A 19,926-nucleotide genomic window follows, 5' to 3' on the forward strand; every position below is an offset into this window, starting at 1 on the left:
ACAGTGAACCGCCAGCAAAGCTTCAACGAGAGGAAAGCACTAACACTCAGTTGAGACGGGCTATCAATGAGGCCAAGGAAGCTGCACCAGAGAATTCAACACCTAAAAAATATAAACCGGATTCAGTGCTTCTTGTAGAGTTTCCGAAGGTAAGTGTGGTTTTCTATTATGATAATGTAATTTTTGAAGGTAGGGTGTGGAAGATTAGAAAAAAAAGATTTTGTGAACATGGTAGTAGAAAAGTATAGAATATAAAGAGAAAAGCTAGTTTTTTATATTTTTATCATTATTATTATTATTATTGTTATTATTATTATTTTTATGGTTTGGATACATGGATAGCTTGTGAAATGGTATGGATATATTGAGAAAATGCGTGGGAAGAAGTTGACAAAGAGGATTACGTGTCAAAAGTGGAAGGGATAAGGAAAAAAGGGAGAAGGAATTGAAGATGGAATGATGGAATAACTAAAATTTTGATTGCCTGGTATCTGAACATGCAGGAAAGTGAAAAGTGTGCATGGAAAAGAGTGAATTGGAATGATATGGTGTTAGTAGACTAAACCAGGGCATATCAAGCTGCTGGGGGCCTAGTTGTTGATATGGTGCCTTACACATGACAGAGAGAGGATGAGTGAATAAGGCCTTTTTCTTCATCTGTTCATGGCTCATCCTTGCTTATGTGGAAAACCGAGTATTAAAAAAATGATTATTATTATGATGATGATGTTGATTATCTTTAACATCATTTTCATTAATTCTGGAAAGATGGAGTGGAAAAGATTTTGAGTGATCGGGGCCTGAACATTCAGGAGGGTGAAAGGCGTGCAAGGAATAGAGTGAATTGGAACGATGTGGTATACTGGGGTCGACATGCTGTCAATGGATTGAACCAGGGCATGCGAAGCGTCTGGGGTAAACCATGGAAAGTTCTGTCGGGCCTGGGTGTGGAAAGGGAGCTGTGGTTTCGGTGCATTATTACATGACAGCTAGAGACTGAGTGTGAACGAATGTGGCCTTTGTTGTCTTTTCCTAGCGCTACCTCGCACACATGATGGGGGAGGGGGTTGTTATTCCATGTGTGGCGAGGTGGCGATGGGAATAAATAAAGGCAGACAGTATGAATTATGTACATGTGTATATATGTATATGTCTGTGTGTGTATATATATGTGTACATTGAGATGTATAGGTATGTATATTTGCATGTGTGGACGTGTATGTATATACATGTGTATGTGGGTGGGTTGGGCCATTCTTTCGTCTGTTTCCTTGCGCTACCTCGCTAATGCGGGAGACAGCGACAAAGCAGAATATATAAATAAATAAATGAATATTATTATCTTACCTCTGGACCTCTTTTTTGGGATTCTTGCAGCTTTGAGGCTGCAAACCACTCAGACACAGTGAAATGATGGACCCTTATGAAGTGAAAAAGTTCTTGACAAGAGTGTACTCCTTTCCATTCAGTGATGGTAATACAGCCTGGCAGAAGGAGACTTCTCACCTGTGATGCAACCACCAGCAGGTGGAGTTTAGTAACTCTAAGGGAAATGTATGCTGCATTTATGGAACCAGAAAATATATGATAAAGTGCACTGGAATGTGATGAGGGAGGCACTGAAAAGCCAAGTAGTACTTACAAGGAGAGTTTATGGATAGAACAAAAATTTATCTGCAAAATTAGTAGTGGAGTGTGTGTGTAGTGAAATTTTGGTAGGCATGAAGTGAGACAGAGCACTGAGATGTAACCTTGCCTTTCAGTATATTTATTTATTATTAAACCAAGGCCAATTGCCAATAAAGAGTTATGATGTTACTTAGGATCTCTTTCTCGAGGCTTGTACTCTCCTACAGCACAAGGCAGTACCACTTCCAGTTGCAGGGAAAACTCTTTTGACAAAACTGTATTCCTGATGACACAGCTTCACTAAAGATGACATTTAACTTGCAGTTGAACATTGAGAAGGTTGAGTATGGCAACACATCTTTTCAGTATATATGTATAAACATATGTGTAGATGTGGAAATAAAGGATGAAACCAAAAAGAGGAGAAGGTGCTAAGCTCAAGTCTGATCAGAAAACCTGATGGTAGATGACTATCTTATTGGCAGAAGACTTGGAATTTTAAGTGGAGAGCAAAATTGCTGTTATTGAAAGTTTTACATTATGTTTCAAAGAAGGAAGTTACAGGTAGATGCTAGTTAGAGTATGGAATTGGTTTTTAAGAGAAAGGAGGAATAATGGAGAGTGCTGGCCAGGAGAAAGTAATTGAAATCTTAGGAAGAAGTATGAAAGGGAAAACTGTGAGACCATGAATATGGAAGGGGACTGATTGGCAACTTAGTTCTACAATCCCCAGCCTTCAGGTTTGAAACATGGACAGTGAACAGAATAGACGCTTTTGGAATAGATGGGTATATATGGGTGTTAACTGTCAAATTTTGAGAGAAATAGTGGTCTTACCATCTTTATTCGTGTAAACATAAAAATTGGCAAAATATTCAGATATACATTCATTTTGGCTATTCATTGCAGGTGTATATGAAAGAATAATTGTCATTTCCATTCTTTAATTATTCAGGCAGCCATTTATGAAGACTATACCTGTATGCTGAACCAGACCAACATCGGCCACAATAACAACAAGTTTTACATCATCCAGGTTATTCAAGACAAGAAAGTTTACGTATGCTTTACCCGCTGGGGACGTGTGGTAAGTGTTGTTAATCTAGTAAGTACAGGAAATTGATTTTTATATTCTTATTCATGGTTACATACACTATCTTACAACTCCAAACCCACTTTTGTGAGTATTTATCTTATCTGTGGTGTGAACATAAGCTATAATCCCTGGAAATGTGTGGGCCGGTCCCTTTTAATCCTTGTGATTCTAGTGAGGAGGCACCAGCTGTTGCTTATCCTTTACAAATAACACTAGATTGATTGTAGTTGTATGCTTATTACTTAGGCCCACCCTCAGCCAGTCTACAACTGCCATGGGGCTGATGCCATTGACAAATAATTGTTCTTTAGTAGTTTATGTACAGTAATGTTGGGAGAAAAAATTTTCTTTGTTGATACAACTAGAAGTTGTGTAATGTTATGGTGATATTAGAATTATTGAGTGAACAATGGTTGGTATCGTGAAACTTGTGTCTCTACCACTTCCACCTCCTTTCCGCTTCCATAATTTCCAAATGTATCCCCTTTCCTTATTTTTCTTGAATGTTCGAGTGAATGGGGCTTGTGGAAAGGAATTGCATGGAAAGGCATTTGAGCCCAAATAATTTTTGGGAGCAAAGAAAATTTGCCTACATTTTAAGGGGGTGAGAGATGTGCAAGGAATAGAGTGAATTGGAATGATGTGGTATACTGGGGTTGACGTGCTGTCAGTGTACTGAACCAGGGCATGTGAAGCATCTTTGGTTAACCATGGAAAGGTCTTTGGGGCTTGGTTGTAGATAGGGAGTTGTGTTTTGGTGCATTACATGATAGCTAGAGACTGAGTGTAAACGTATGTGGCCTTTTTTGTCTTTTCCTGGTGCTACCTCACTGAAGCAGGGGGTAGCAATGCTGTTTTTCTGTGTGGTGGGGTAGCACTGGGAATGGATAAAGACAAGCAAGTATGGCTATGTACATGTGTATATATATATTTGTGTATGCATATGTATATGTATATGTTGATATGTTTATGTATGTATATTTGCTTGTATGGGTGTTTATATATATCCCTGGGGATAGGGGAGAAAGAATAATTCCCATGTATTCCCTGCGTGTCGTAGAAGGCGACTAAAAGGGGAGGGAGAGGGGTGCTGGAAATCCTCCCCTCTCATTTTTAATTTTTTGAAAGAAGGAACAAAGAAGGGGGCCAAGTGAGGATTTCCTTCAAAGGCTCAGTCCTCTGTTCTTAACGCTACCTCACTAACGTGGGAAATGGCAAATAGTATAACAAAATATGTAAATAAAGTGCGTAAGACAAGGGAGCAAATGGGAACTTCAGTGAAGGGGGCTAATGGGGAGGTGATAACAAGTAGTGGTGATGTGAGAAGGAGATGGAGTGAGTATTTTGAAGGTTTGTTGAATGTGTTTGATGATAGAGTAGCAGATATAGGGTGTTTTGGTTGAGGTGGTGTGCAAAGTGAGAGGGTTAGGGAAAATGATTTGGTAAACAGAGAAGAGTTAGTAAAAGCTTTGCGGAAGATGGAAGCCGGCAAGGCAGCAGGTTTGGATGGTATTGCAGTGGAATTTATTAAAAAAGGGGGTGACTGTATTGTTGACTGGTTGGTAAGGTTATTTAATGTATGTATGACTCATGGTGAGGTGCCTGAGGATTGGAGAAATGCTTGGATAGTCCCATTGTACAAAGGCAAAGGGGATGAAAGTGAGTGCTCAAATTACAGAGGTATAAGTTTGTTGAGTATTCCTGGGAAACTATATGGGAGGGTATTGATTGAGAGGGTGAAGGCATGTACAGAGCATCAGACTGGGGAAGAGCAGTGTGGTTTCAGAAGTGGTTGAGGATGTGTGGATCAGGTGTTTGCTTTGAAGAATGTATGTGAGAAATACTTAGAAAAGCAAATGGATTTGTATGTAGCATTTATAGATCTGGAGAAGGCATATGATAGAGTTAATAGAGATGCTCTGTGGAAGGTATAAAGAATATATGGTGTGGGAGGCAAGTTGTTAGAAGCAGTGAAAAGTTTTTATCGAGGATGTAAGGCATGTGTACATGTAGGAAGAGAGGAAAGTGATTGGTTCTCAGTGAATGTAGGTTTGCGGCAGGGGTGTGTGATGTCTCCATGGTTGTTTAATTTGTTTATGGATGGGGTTGTTAGGGAGGTGAATGCAAGAGTTTTGGAAAGAGGGGCAAGAATGAAATCTGTTATGGATGAGAGAGCTTGGGAAGTGAGTCAGTTGTTGTTCGCTGATGATACAGCGCTGGTGGCTGATTCATGTGAGAAATTGCAGAAGCTGGTGACTGAGTTTGGTAAAGTGTGTGAAAGAAGAAAGTTAAGAGTAAATGTGAATAAGAGCAAGGTTATTAGGTACAGTAGGATTGAGGGTCAAGTCAATTGGGAGGTAAGTTTGAATGGAGAAAAACTGGAGGAAGTAAAGTGTTTTAGATATCTGGGAGTGGATCTGGCAGCGGATGGAACCATGGAAGCGGAAGTGAATCATGGGGGGGGGGGGCGAAAATCCTGGGAGCCTTGAAGAATGTGTGGAAGTCGAGAACATTATCTCGGAAAGCAAAAATGGGTATGTTTGAAGGAATAGTGGTTCCAACAATGTTGTATGGTTGCGAGGCGTGGGCTATGGATAGAGTTGTGCGCAGGAGGATGGATGTGCTGGAAATGAGATGTTTGAGGACAATGTGTGGTGTAAGGTGGTTTGATCAAGTAAGTAACGTAAGGGTAAGAGAGATGTGTGGAAATAAAAAGAGCGTGGTTGAGAGAGCAGAAGAGGGTGTTTTGAAATGGTTTGGGCACATGGAGAGAATGAGTGAGGAAAGATTGACCAAGAGGATATATGTGTCGGAGGTGGAGGGAACGAGGAGAAGTGGGAGACCAAATTGGAGGTGGAAAGATGGAATGAAAAAGATTTTGTGTGATCGGGGCCTGAACATGCAGGAGAATGAAAGGCTGGCAAGGAATAGAGTGAATTGGATCGATGTGGTATACGGGGTCGATGTACTGTCACTGGATTTAACCAGGGCATGTGAAGCATCTGGGGTAACCCATGGAAAGTTTTGTGGAGCCTGGATGTGGAAAGGGAGCTCTGGTTTTAGTGCATCATTCATGACAGCTTTAGACTGATTGTGAACGAATGTGGCCTTTGTTGTTTTTTTCCTAGCGCTACCTCGCATGATGCGGGGGGAGGAGGTTGTCATTCATGTGTTGCGGGGTGGCAACGGGAATGAATAAAGGCAGCAAGTATGAATTATATATATGTGTATATGTCTGTGTATATACATATATGTATACGTTGAAATGTATAGGTTCGTACATATGCGTGTGTGGACGTGTATGTAAATGCATGTGTATGTGGGTGGGTTGGGCCATTCTTTCGTCTGTTTCCTTATGCTACCTCGCTAACTTAGGAGACAGCGACAACATATAATAGATAAAGAAATAGTTTGGTCACATGGAGAGAATGAGTGAGGAAAGATTGACAAAGAGGATATATGTGTCAGAGGTGGAAGAATGAGGAGAAGTGGGAGACCAAATTGGAGGTGGAAAGATGGAGTGAAAAAGATTTTGAGTGATCGGGGCCTGAACATGCAGGAGGGTGAAAGGCACGTAGGGAATGGAGTGAATTCTAACGATGTGGTATACCAGGATCGACGTGCTGTCGTTGGATTGAACGGGGCATGTGAAGCGTCTGGGGTGGACCATGGAGGGTTCTGTAAAACCTGGATGTGGAGGGGGAGCTGTGGTTTCGGTGCATTATACATGACAGCTGGAGACTAGGTGTGAACAAGTGTAGCCTTTGTTGTCTTTTCCTAGCACTACCTTGTGCACATGTGGGGAGAGGGGGGTGCCATTTCATGTGTGGCAGGATGGCGATGGGAATGGCTGAGGGCAGCAAGTATGAATATGTACATGTGTATATATGTATTTGTCTGTGTAAGTATATGTATTTATACATTGAAATGTATAGGTATGTATATGTGCATGTGTGGGTGTGTATGTATATTCAAGTGTATGTGGGTGGGTTGGGCCATTCTTTCGTCTGTTTCCTTGCACTAGCTCACTAATGCGGGAGACAGCGACAAAGTATAATAAATTATTAAATAGATGTCTAAATTTGTTTATGTGAGTGGATGGGCCATTCTTTGTCTTGTTTCCTGATGCTTCATCACTGACACAGGAAATGGTGATCAAGTATAATGAATATATGGAAAGAGGGGCAAAAATGAAGTCTGTTGTGGATGAGAGAGCTTGGGAAGTGAGTCAGTTGTTGTTCACTGATGATACAGCACTGGTGGCTGATTCATGTGAGAAACTGCAGAAGCTGGTAACTGAGTTTGGTAAAGTGTGTGAAAGGAGAAAGTTAAGAGTAAATGTGAATAAGAGCAAGGTTATTAGGTACAGTAGGGTTGAGGGTCAAGTCAATTGGGAGGTAAGTTTGAATGGAGAAAAACTGGAGGAAGTAAAGTGTTTAAGATATCTGGGAGTGGATCTGGCAGCGGATGGAACCATGGAAGCGGAAGTGAATCATAGGGTGGGGAAGGGGGCGAAAATCCTGGGAGACTTGAAGAATGTGTGGAAGTCGAGAACATTATCTCGGAAAGCAAAAATGGGTATGTTTGAAGGAATAGTGGTTCCAACAATGTTGTATGGTTGCGAGGTGTGGGCTATGGATAGAGTTTTGCGCAGGAGAGTGGATGTGCTGGAAATGAGATGTTTGAGGACAATGTGTGGTGTGAGGTGGTTTGATCGAGTAAGTAATGTAAGGGTAAGAGAGATGTGTGGAAGTAAAAAGAGCGTGGTTGAGAGAGCAGAAGAGGGTGTTTTGAAATGGTTTGGGCACATGGAGAGAATGAGTGAGGAAAGATTGACCAAGAGGATATATGTGTCGGAGGTGGAGGGAACGAGGAGAAGTGGGAGACCAAATTGGAGGTGGAAAGATTGAGTGAAAAAGATTTTGAGTGATCGGGGCCTGAACATGCAGGAGGGTGAAAGGCTGGCAAGGAATAGAGTGAATTGGATCGATGTGGTATACCGGGGTTGATGTGCTGTCAGTGGATTGAATCAGGGCATGTGAAGCGTCTGGGGTAAACCATGGAAAGTTGTGTGGGGCCTGGATGTGGAAAGGGAGCTGTGGTTTCGGGCATTATTGCATGACAGCTAGAGACTGAGTTGTGAACGAATGAGGCCTTTGTTGTCTTTTCCTAGCACTACCCCGCACTCATGAGGGGGGAGGGGGATGGTATTCCATGTGTGGCGAGGTGGCGATGGGAATGAATAAAGGCAGACAGTGTGAATTGTGTGCATGGGTAGATATGTATGTGTCTGTGTGTGTATATATATGTGTACATTGAGATGTATAGGTATGTATATTTGCGTGTGTGGACGTGTGTGTATATACATGTGTATGGGGGTGGGTTGGGCCATTTCTTTCGTCTGTTTCCTTGCGCTACCTCGCAAACGCGGGAGACAGGGACAAAAAAAAGAAAATAGATAGATAAATGTATATATAGAGACAAGGAGAAAGGATGACCATATTGGAAATAGGAAGATGGAGTGAAAAAGATTTTGAGTCATTGGTGTCTTGGATTTGCAGGATGGTGAAAGGTGTGAACTGGACAGAGTGAACTGGAATGATGTGGCATGCCCCTGACCCTCCCTTTGATTCACTTCTTCTGTGGTTCCATTTGCTTCCATGTTCACTCCTGTGTATATAAGCACTTCATTTCAAATTTTCCCATTTAGATTCATGCCTCACTAACCTGTCTCTCTGCCCTGCTAAACTTATTAATCTTGCGTTTATTAACATTTACTCTCAACTTCCTTCTCTCACACACAGACACAGTCCTAAACTCAGTCACCAACTTCTGCAGTTTCTCACTTGAATCTGCTACCAGTGCTGTGATATCAGCAAACGAGAACTGGCTCATTACCCAGGCCCTTCTGCACCCCCTTCAGGTTGCATACGTGCCACTCTCTCCAAGATCCTTGTATTTCCCTCCCTCGCCACCCCATCCATGAATAAATTAAACAACCTTGGTGATATTACCCCACCTCTGCCGCAGACCCACCCTCACCTGGAAACACTCACTCTCCTCTCTTCCTCCTTGTACATATGCCATACACTGTCCTGATCCCTAAATACCTCATACAAATACTTCACTTTTTCTAAGTATTTCTCACACACATTCTTTAAAGCAAAGACTGGCTCCGTACATCTTCTGCTGCCCACAGAAACTACTTGTTCCTTCCTTGTCTGATGTTCCCAGACACCCGGTTCACTACTGTCCCATACAACTTAACAGGTACACTCAACACACTTATACCTCTTTAGTTTAATCACTCATATTTATCTCCGAAGCCTTTATACAATCAGCCAATCTTCAGGTACCTTACCATGTTCCATATATACGTTGAAATTTCCAACTAATGAATCAACAAACCAGTCACCCCGACTTAAGAAATTCAACTATAATACCATCTTCAGCTGCCATGGCACATTTCATCTAACACAAGGCTTTCACCACCTCCTCTTTCATCACCAAACCACTTTCCATGATTCTCTTACTTTGCATACCTCCCTGACCCAGACATGCTATATCTGCTGCTGTATCATCAGACATATTCAATAGTCCTTCAGAGTACTAACTCCCTCTCCTTCTCACCTCATCACTACCTGTTTCCACTTCCCTGCTTGCCACTTTATCAATGTTTTCATTTGCTCTCATGTTTTTCTCACCTTACTTATTTTCTTCCAAAATATTAACATTTCTTGTAGTTTATATCTAATTGCTTACCCAACTTTCATTTGCCCTCTTTCAACCCCTGCTCTTTATCTTGACCTCGCACTTTCTCCTGTATGACCTCCAAACATTTGCCCTCCTTCCCTGCAAAAATTGCCCATACACCTTTCTTTCCTCTTTCTCTTGTAACTTTACTTCTTCATCCAAGCATTCCTATATAGGCCCCTTTTCTACTTGCTTTAGATTACCTTATTGTCTTTGCTGAACTTCCCCCCCTCACTTATTTGTTCATTTATGGTCCTGGATTTGAACCCTGGGTGTGGCAGTTAACCCAAAGCTAACCTTGCTGTTTATCCTCCCTTTTAAGGATTGATGGGTATCAACATTAGGCTTTGGTGTGTGTGCGTGTGTTTGTGTATGCATGAGAGTACAGACAAGGCACATATTTGCATGAGAAAGAGATAGAGCAACAGAGTGTAATGCACAAGTAGCAAATAGAAGTAGTAATCACATGTACAGCTCGTTGGATTTACATATCAAATGACGTGAGAGGAAGCTAAATTGTTACACTGTAATTTATTTTCTCATCCATGCTTTGCAGTCCTTTACCTGTAGTAATGTTTGGTGGTATTCCAAAATATTAATGAAGGACTTTGGTTTAAGGATATTTCCGTACATTATTTTCACTTTGAATCTGACAGACATTTTGTTGTTATTGAATCTGACATTTTTTTTTTTTTTTTTTTTTTTTTTTTTATACTTTGTCGCTGTCTCCCGCGTTTGCGAGGTAGCGCAAGGAAACAGACGAAAGAAATGGCCCAACCCCCCCCCCCCATACACATGTATATACATACGTCCACACACGCAAATATACATACCTACACAGCTTTCCATGGTTTACCCCAGACGCTTCACATGCCCTGCTTCAATCCACTGACAGCACGTCAACCCCGGTATACCACATCGCTCCAACTTACTCTATTCCTTGCCCTCCTTTCACCCTCCTGCATGTTCAGGCCCCGATCACACAAAATCTTTTTCACTCCATCTTTCCACCTCCAATTTGGTCTCCCTCTTCTCCTTGTTCCCTCCACCTCCGACACATATATCCTCTTGGTCAATCTTTCCTCACTCATCCTCTCCATGTGCCCAAACCACTTCAAAACACCCTCTTCTGCTCTCTCAACCACGCTCTTTTTATTTCCACACATCTCTCTTACCCTTACGTTACTCACTCGATCAAACCACCTCACACCACACATTGTCCTCAAACATCTCATTTCCAGCACATCCATCCTCCTGCGCACAACTCTATCCATAGCCCACGCCTCGCAACCATACAACATTGTTGGAACCACTATTCCTTCAAACATACCCATTTTTGCTTTCCGCGATAATGTTCTCGACTTCCACACATTCTTCAAAGCCCCCAGGATTTTCGCCCCCTCCCCCACCCTATGATCCACTTCCGCTTCCATGGTTCCATCCGCTGCCAGATCCACTCCCAGATATCTAAAACACTTCACTTCCTCCAGTTTTTCTCCATTCAAACTCACCTCCCAATTGACTTGACCCTCAACCCTACTGTACCTAATAACCTTGCTCTGATTCACATTTACTCTTAACTTTCTTCTTCCACACACTTTTCCAAACTCAGTCACCAGCTTCTGCAGTTTCTCACATGATACCAGCGCTGTATCATCAGCGAACAACAACTGACTCACTTCCCAAGCTCTCTCATCCCCAACAGACTTCATACTTGCCCCTCTTTCCAAAACTCTTGCATTCACCTCCCTAACAACCCCATCCATAAACAAATTAAACAACCATGGAGACATCACACACCCCTGCCGCAAACCTACATTCACTGAGAACCAATCACTTTCCTCTCTTCCTACACGTACACATTTTGTTATATATTGAATCTTACAGACATTTTGTTGTATAGGTCTGTAACTCTTGGAGATTGCTGGAGCTGGCTTAAGAATATATTTTATTTTAGGGGGAAGTTGGCCAGTCAAACTGTGATGTTCAAAAAGATGCTGAAGGAGCAATAAAGGCATTCAAAAAGAAGTTTAAAGACAAAACCAAAAATGACTGGGACAAGAGAGAGAATTTCACCCCACAAGCTGGAAAGTATACCTTAATTGAAATTGGTAAGTGAATTTGTTAAAGTTAAGATTGAAGCTGACAGTAGGTAGTAATTGGAAGGCAGCCACCAACCAGGTAGGTATATTACTGGTACTAATCACCTTGTTACTGGAAGGGTTAGTGATGGATGCATAGGGAGCTGGCACTTCAGCGGTTGTCAGGTTGCACTTGTCTGACCCAGGTAGCCCTCATTTCTTTTTGCCTCTCCCACATGTGGACTGCTAGCATTCTCTCCACAAACATACAGTCTCTACTTGTCAGACATAACACTTGACAAAACTTTACTTAGGCAACTCATTCTTTGTAACTCTAGATTTTCCTTTGGTTACTATTATGTGCTGGCCCTTCCTTTTGGCAAAATGGTAGACGCTTTGGCAGTAGGTAGAAATAGCAGATAGGAATATTAGACAGTAGCAGTAGGTAGAAGTAGTTAGTTGTATTAGATGGGAGCATTAGGTAGAAGTACATTGTAGTAAGATTAGACAGGAGCACTAGGCAGAAGTAGTATGTTTGAACATGAGGCAGGAACACTAGGTAGACACAGGTGGAATTAGTTGATAAGAACATTAAGTTGGAGCCTCTGAAAACATTGCTGTAGAAATGCGCTACATCAGTGGTCTGTTAAGGTTAAGGTATTAAAGGCTAAGAAGCAGTACTGGAGTTCACCAGTTATGGAGATAATTTTGCTGTGGCCACTTCCTTGAGTGAGTTCTTGAAGGGACTGGATGTCAGAGATACAGAAAGATAAATTATATTGGTGGCAGAGATACAGATAGGTGTATTGAAACTGACAGTTATTGGTCATCATAGTGAGCGTAACTGACATCCACACTTGAGGAATATATTTTTTAAGTGTTCCTCCTTTTCTAAGTAAAACCCATTAAGGCACTCAAGTGATGCATACTTTAATGAAAGGAGAGCTAATTTTTACACAACTGTGTAATTTTTATGTTGGTACCATTGAACTGGATGGATTTAAACAAGAAATTGGAACCTGTTGTTAGGTTTCTTGAGCATATGATTAATAATTCCCTTCAATGTTATGAGTCCAATTGTGTGGTTGAATTCAGGCCCCTCAGTCTGGAAATAGAAGAACTTGTGAACTATAGTGTATTTCCTAATTCTTTTTAGCTGTTCTGCATAGCCTGCCAGTTTTGGCCAATTTTGGGGAAATCATAGAATAGCCCTTATAAGTTGCTTGCCTAAAATGTATTTTGTGTATCTTTCTTTTTGGTAGTATGTTTTAGGAAAGGAACCTGGATGTTTTGGCTCTGAGTGAAACAAAGCTCAAGGGTAAAGGGGAAGAGTGGTTTGGGAATGTCTTGGGAGTAAAATCAGGGGTTAGTGAGAGGACAAGAGCAAGGGAAGGACTAGCACTACTCCTGAAACAGGAGTGGTGAGAGTATGTGATAGAGTGTAAGAGAGTAAACTCTAGATTGGTATGGGTAAAACTGAAATTGGATGGAGAGAGATGGGTGATTATTGGTGCATATGCACCTGGGCATGAGAAGAATGATCATGAGAGGCAAGTGTTTTGGGAGCAGCTGAGTGAGTGTGTTAGTAGTTTTGATGCATGAGACCGGGTTATAGTGATGGTTGATTTGAATGCAAAGGTGAGTAATGTGGCAGTTGAGGGAATAATTGGTGTACATGGGGTGTTCAGTGTTGTAAATGGAAATGGTGAAGAGCTTGTAGATTTATGTGCTGAAAAAGGACTGGTGATTGGGAATACCTGGTTTAAAAAGAGAGATATACATAAGTATACATGATTGGGAATACCTGTTTTAAAAAGAGAGATATACATAAGTATACGTATGTAAGTTGGAGAGATGGCCAGAGAGCGTTATTTGATTACAAGTTGATAGGGTTATAGTGATGGGTGATTTGAATGCAAAGGTGAGTAATGAGGCAGTTGAGGGAATAATTGGTATACATGGGGTGTTCAGTGTTGTAAATGGAAATGGTGAAGAGCTTGTAGATTTATGTGCTGAAAAAGGACTGGTGATTGGGAATACCTGGTTTAAAAAACGAGATATACATAAGTATACATATGTAAGTAGGAGAGATGGCTAGAGAGCGTTATTGGATTACGTGTTAATTGACAGGTGCACGAAAGAGAGACTTTTGGATGTTAATGTGCTGAGAGGTGCAACTGGAGGGATGTCTGATCATTGTCTTGTGGAGGCGAAGGTGAAAAACCATGGAAAGTTCTGTGGGGCCTGGATGTGGAAAGGGAGCTGTGGTTTAAGTGCATTATACATAACAGCTAGAGACTTATTGTGAACGAATGTGGCCTTTGTTGTCTTTTCCTAGCGCTACCTTGCACACTTGCGGGGGGAGGGGGTTGTTATTCCATGTGTGGCGGGATGGCGATGGGAATGAATAAAGGCAGACTTTGAATTATGTACATGTGTATGTATGTATTTATCTGAGTGTATGTATATGTATACGTTGAGATGTATAGGTATGTATATTTGCGTGTGTGGACGTGTATGTGGGAGGGTTGGGCCATTCTTTCGTCTGTTTCCTTGCGCTACCTCGCTAACGCGGGAGACAGCGACAAAGCAAAATAAATGAATATATTCTTTTATTCATACTTGTTTGCTGTTTTCTGCATTAGTGAAATAGTGCCGGGAACAGATGAAGAAATGGTCTTATTAACTCGCATCCACATTTGAGCTGTCATGTATGATGCACTAAAATGTCTGCCCCAATCCAAAACCAGCCCCTCAAACCTTTCTTTGGTTTCTCATGACTACTTCATAAGAAGATGTGCTAAAATGGTTTGGATATATGGAAAGAATGAGTCAGATGAGGTAGACTAAAAGGATATTTATGTTAGAATTGTTGGGGACTAGGAGAAGGGGGAGAGGGAAATGGAGATGGTCTGTAGGGCCTGATTGTGGATATGGGGATCTGGTTTTGGTGCTTTATATTTTATAGGGAGAGTACATTAGAGAAACCAATCCCCTCCACAGGACATTGGAAGAGGTAAGGAGCTAAACAAAGGAGACATACAGGTTCACTTAAGATTGCAGCCGTCGTTGTAGAACACATGCTTTTCTACAACCAGTTCTAGAGAGGATAAGTATATACTCCAGGGGTTTTCACTTTGCTTTATGAAAATAAACCTTTTTGCATTAAGTCTATACTTAGTGGTCAGTGTGCACTCTACATGAGCTCTTGACAAAGGGTCTAACTCTCGTATTGCTGGTGGCCCACACTCCCCACATTCTGAAGATCGCTAAGAAGTTTAGCATAGGTGCTGCTTTACTTAATGTAATGGGTCTGTTTTTTTTTTCCTTAAGAGGTTGAAGATTTTAGGAGGCTTTTGTGAACTTGTGCAAAAAGTCATGGGTTCTTATTTGTCTTTAGATGGTAAAGAACGTTAGAGATCCGTCACTGCTATCAGAACATTTAGTTTTATTTGATTTCCCTTTCAGCCAGTTTTGGTTGAGTTGACCCAAATGGCTGTTTTCCTCTAGGATTGAAACTCTGATGTTGGAGCACATTATTCCAAAGTCTTATCATCAAATTCAGAAACTTCTCTTTTCCAAGTTAGGCTTGGTAAGATGTAGAGAAACAGTAGATGCTGGGAAATATCATATTTGACATTTCATCAGCAGTATTTGAAGTTGTTCAGAAGCTTCTCTTTGTCATGTATTTTATATTTTTACAGATGAGGATGAAGAGGATGGGACAGACACAGTAGATGGTGGAAACTTAAAGAAAGAGTTGGTCACAGTCGGTGGTCCCTCCACTCTCGTTTACAGGACAGAAGTTATGATTAAGCTCATCTTTTCAGATGATATGTTTGTTAAGCAAATGTCATCAATGAAGCTTGGTAAGAACATATGCTAATGTATTGTTTAGAATGTAGTGCATTGTGATACAGATTATATTAGATGTTTTGCCATTCTCACACATTGCAGGTCTTGTTTAGGTTGAAAACCAGTTTGTAGTTCAGTGCCTGTTCCTGGTCTTCTTCCTAATATATAGGGATGACGTTTTTCCTTTTCCATTCCCTCAGTATTATATCTCTCTCTCCAGTGACTTTTGAACAGTAATTCGAGTGGTCTATCAAGTGTATCTGCACATCTCTTTAGCACATACAATGAAATTTCATTAGGACTATGATCCTTGTATGGGTCAAGTCCTTTTAGAATTTTGTTGTATCTTTCTGGATATCTCACTGATTTCCAGAATTTCCTCCCCATTCCTTGTTACTGGTGTTAGGGCTATGGTGTCTTCCATTGTGAAAACACTTTTGAACTTGCTGTGTAGTTCTTCACATATCCATGCATCATCCTCTACAATTTTCCCCTATGGATCCCTTAGCCTGATTAGCTACTCCTTAACTGACAATTGGCTTCTGGAAAATTTATGGAATAGTTTTGGATTTTGTGCTGCCTTGTCCACAATACTCTAAGTTTCTTTGTTTCTCTTATCCTATTGTACTCTTTTAGTGCTCTCTCGTACCTTGCAGATGCTAGCTGGCTAGAGTGCTGTTTGCTTCCTCATCACTGCACATCTTGAAGCTCCTTTGCTTTATGACATAAGTTATGTTATTAAACCATTTCTTCCACTTTTTCACCATTCTCTCTCTATTTTGAGGCTTGAGGCACCCAGGTCTGTACTTCTTCATTTTAAATTTCATGGAAACTCTAAGCACAATGCCCTGGTTCCGTGTCACTGAATTCCATTTCCCAATCTTTGTTACCGTTAAAGTTATTGAGGTTTGTGTCAGTTCAGTAATTATATATCCTCTTTATTTCCTTTCTCACCTCTGCTCTTTTGATATCCTCTTATACCTCATATTCAAACTTGAGCACTACATGATCACTTTTTCCACCTGGTGTATTGTATACAGTGTCCTCAATGTCCATGCTAATATTGGTGAAGATAAGGTGTTGTAATGATGGTGTTTTAATTATTTTCATCCTAAGGTGCTCTGTGACATGTTGGTATAGGAAATTTTCATGTACACTAAAAACTTGTCTCCTTGATTCCCTGTATCACCGTTGGAAACCAAATTCCTCCACTGTCTCATTGTGATAGAAATTCCCCAAAATTGTTACTTTACCATCACTGAGAAGTGATTTACCATCCAGATTGTTTCATCATTGTTATTATTTTATATTTGTTCTGATTCGTGCACCATCTTTATTGTTTTATATTTTTCTGATTCGTGCATCATTTTTATTATAAATATTTGTTCTGATTCGTTGCTGTTCTTTGAAGGATTATATACTAATAACACCTCTATGCTCTTTTCCCTACAGTTACTAAACCCATTATATTTTGTCTGAATAGGCCATCTTTCACTATTTCTTGAAATATCAGGCTCTCTTTTATAAAGAGGGGTAACCCTCCCCCTCCTTTACCTTAGAACTTTTTCTCTTCTTGCTATCATGTATCCCTCTGGGCAGAACCGATGAAAGCTTATCTCTTTGATAAGCTTTGTTTTCATGACTCCAACAATATCAGGTGCACTTTCCCATGTACGATCCAGTTCTTTACCACGAACTATTAACTCGTCAGTATTTGGATTCATAACTTTCAATCTGACATTACCATCTCGTAACACTTGCCGTTTCTGCAGTTCTAGAGGGGCTGTTCCATCCTTTTGTTATGTGTGGCATCTGTAGTTTTTGCTGTCTGACTGTACTCCTAGCATTTCTTCCTCTCTTCCTTAGGTCTATCACACTTAATGAATATCCCAATAAACTCCACTGTGCCTTTAGAATTTTTAGTGTTTATAAGTTCTTCCAGAGTTGATGACTCCAAGTCAGATGTAGCCATAGCTGGTTTCCCTCAAACATATTGGTTATAACCTCCTAATCTTTCTTTTATCATAGAAGGCACACCTAGCAGCAGTCTTTTACTGTGCATTTCCTCCTTCTTTTTCCTTTCTTCCATATCTGGTGTATCGTAATATTCAAAATGAAAAATACCAATGATTTACATTTGTCAAGGATGTGCTTCGCAAACCTTTCTTATTTTGATGCCGCCTACTTTTCAGCTAGATACCTCATTATGTTAATGTTAAGTCTGTCTTCAACTTTCTCTGTAATTTCTCTTTTGGCAAGCAAGCACTGTTCCTATATTCTCTTTACTTTTATAAACCTTTCATCTTCTAGCCCATGTACTTGTTTAATTACTTCATCTCAAACAATGCATATTCCTCCTTCAGCTGCTTTACTCAATTTCCCATGTACCTCTGTGTCATCTCATTCATATTGCTCAGTTGCTCTGCTTCTGAGTTTATCCTTCTAATCTTACCAGCCCTCTACTCTCATCAGTCCCTGTGTGTGTTAGTCCTTTTTTCTACCTTAACAGCTTTTGTTATAATTCCAGTAGATTCAATATGCACTTTTATCCTTTCCTCTATCTGAAAGGCTCCTGGTAATGCTTCTGCAGTTTTTTTAACAATGTTTTTAAAAAATTTTTCTTCTGGTTGCACAGCCTGTATTACATCAAGAGAAGACACATCAGACTTTACTTTCATTTAATATTTTATGTATTTATTTTGCTTCGTCGCTGTCTCCCGCGTTAGCGAGGTAGCGCAAGGAAACAGATGAAAGAATGGCCCAACCCACCCACATACACATGTATATACATACACGTCCACACACGCAAATATACATACCTATACATCTCAATGTATACATGTATATACACACACAGACATATACATATATACATGTGTACATAATTCATACCGTCTGCCTTTATTCATTCCCATTGCCACCCCATCACACATGTAATAACAACCCCCTCCCCTCTCATGTGTGCGAGGTAGCGCTAGGAAAAGACTACAAAGGCCCCATTTGTTCACACTCAGTCTCTAGCTGTCATGTAGTAATGCACGGAAACCACAGCTCCCTTTCCACATCCAGGCCTCACAGAACTTTCCATGGTTTACCCCAGACACTTCACATGACCTGGTTCAATCCATTGACAGCACTTCGACCCCGGTATACTACATCGTTCCAGTTCACTCTATTCCTTGCACACCTTTCACCCTCCTGCATGTTCAGGCCCCAATCACTCAAAATCTTTTTCACTCCATCTTTCCACCTCCAATTTGGTCTCCCAGTTCTCCTCGTTCCCTCCACCTCTGACACATATATCCTCTTGGTCAAACTTTCCTCACTCATTCTCTCCATGTGACCGAACTATTTCAAAACACCCTTTTCTGCTCTCTCAACCACACTCTTTTTATTACCACTCATCTCTCTTACCCTTACTTAATCGATCAAACCACCTCACACCACATATAGTCCTCAAACATCTCATTTCCAGCACATCTACCCTCCTCCGCACAACTCTATCCATAGCCCATGCCTCGCAACCATACAACATTGTTGGAACCACTATTCCTTCAAACATACCCATTTTTGCTTTCGGAGATAATGTTCTCGACTTCCACACATTCTTCAACGCTCCCAGAATTTTCGCCCCCTCCCCCACCCTGTGATTCACTTCCGCTTCCAAGGTTCCATCCGCTGCCAAATCCACTCCCAGATATCTAAAACACTTCACTTCCTCCAGTTTTTCTCCATTCAAACTCACCTCCCAATTGACTTGACCCTCAACCCTATTGTACCTAATAACCTTACTCTTATTCACATTTACTCTCAACTTTTTTCTCTCACACACTTTACCAAACTCAGTCACCAGCTTCTGCAGTTTCTCACATGAATCAGCCACCAGCGCTGTATCATCAGCGAACAACAACTGACTCACTTCCCACACTCTCTGATCCACAACAGACTGCATACTTGCCCCTCTTTCCAAAACTCTTCCATTCACCTCCCTAACAACCCCATCCATAAGCAAATTAAACAACCATGGAGACATCACACAACCCTGCTGCAAACCTACATTCACTGAGAACCAATCACTTTCCTCTCTTCCTACACATACACATGCCTTACATCCTCGATAAAAACTTTTCACTGCTTCTAACAACTTGCCTCCCATGCCATATATTCTTAATACCTTCCACAGAGCATCTCTATCAACTCTATCATATGCCTTCTCCAGATCCATAAATGCTACATACTAATCCATTTGCTTTTCTAAGTATTTTTCACACATTCTTCAAAGCAAACACCTGATCCACACATCCTCTACCACTTCTGAAACCACACTGCTCTTCCCCAATCTGATGCTCTGTACATGCCTTCACCCTCTCAATCAATACCCTCCCATATGATTTACCAGGAATACTCAACAAACTTATACCTCTGTAATTTGAGCACTCACCTTGTCCCCTTTGCCTTTGTACAGTGGCATTATGCTGGCATTCCGCCAATCCTCAAGCACCTCACCATGAG

At 41.0% G+C, this 19,926-nt stretch overlaps 1 protein-coding gene across 3 annotated transcripts in view; it reads left to right on the plus strand.

Annotated features, from left to right (window-relative positions):
- The window catches only part of LOC139755657 (protein mono-ADP-ribosyltransferase PARP3-like), a 53,318-nt gene that overhangs the window by 10,959 nt on the left and 22,433 nt on the right, over positions 1 to 19,926 (plus strand). For all 3 annotated transcript variants that reach the window (XM_071674283.1, XM_071674284.1, XM_071674285.1), the window contains 4 exons: positions 5 to 149; positions 2,585 to 2,716; positions 11,436 to 11,589; positions 15,264 to 15,428. In XM_071674283.1, coding sequence (XP_071530384.1) covers positions 5 to 149; positions 2,585 to 2,716; positions 11,436 to 11,589; positions 15,264 to 15,428 — 596 coding nt within the window. The remainder of the gene's footprint in view (positions 1 to 4; positions 150 to 2,584; positions 2,717 to 11,435; positions 11,590 to 15,263; positions 15,429 to 19,926) is intronic.

The sequence above is a fragment of the Panulirus ornatus genome, chromosome 19 (assembly GCF_036320965.1).
Source record: "Panulirus ornatus isolate Po-2019 chromosome 19, ASM3632096v1, whole genome shotgun sequence".
NCBI lineage: Eukaryota > Metazoa > Arthropoda > Malacostraca > Decapoda > Palinuridae > Panulirus > Panulirus ornatus.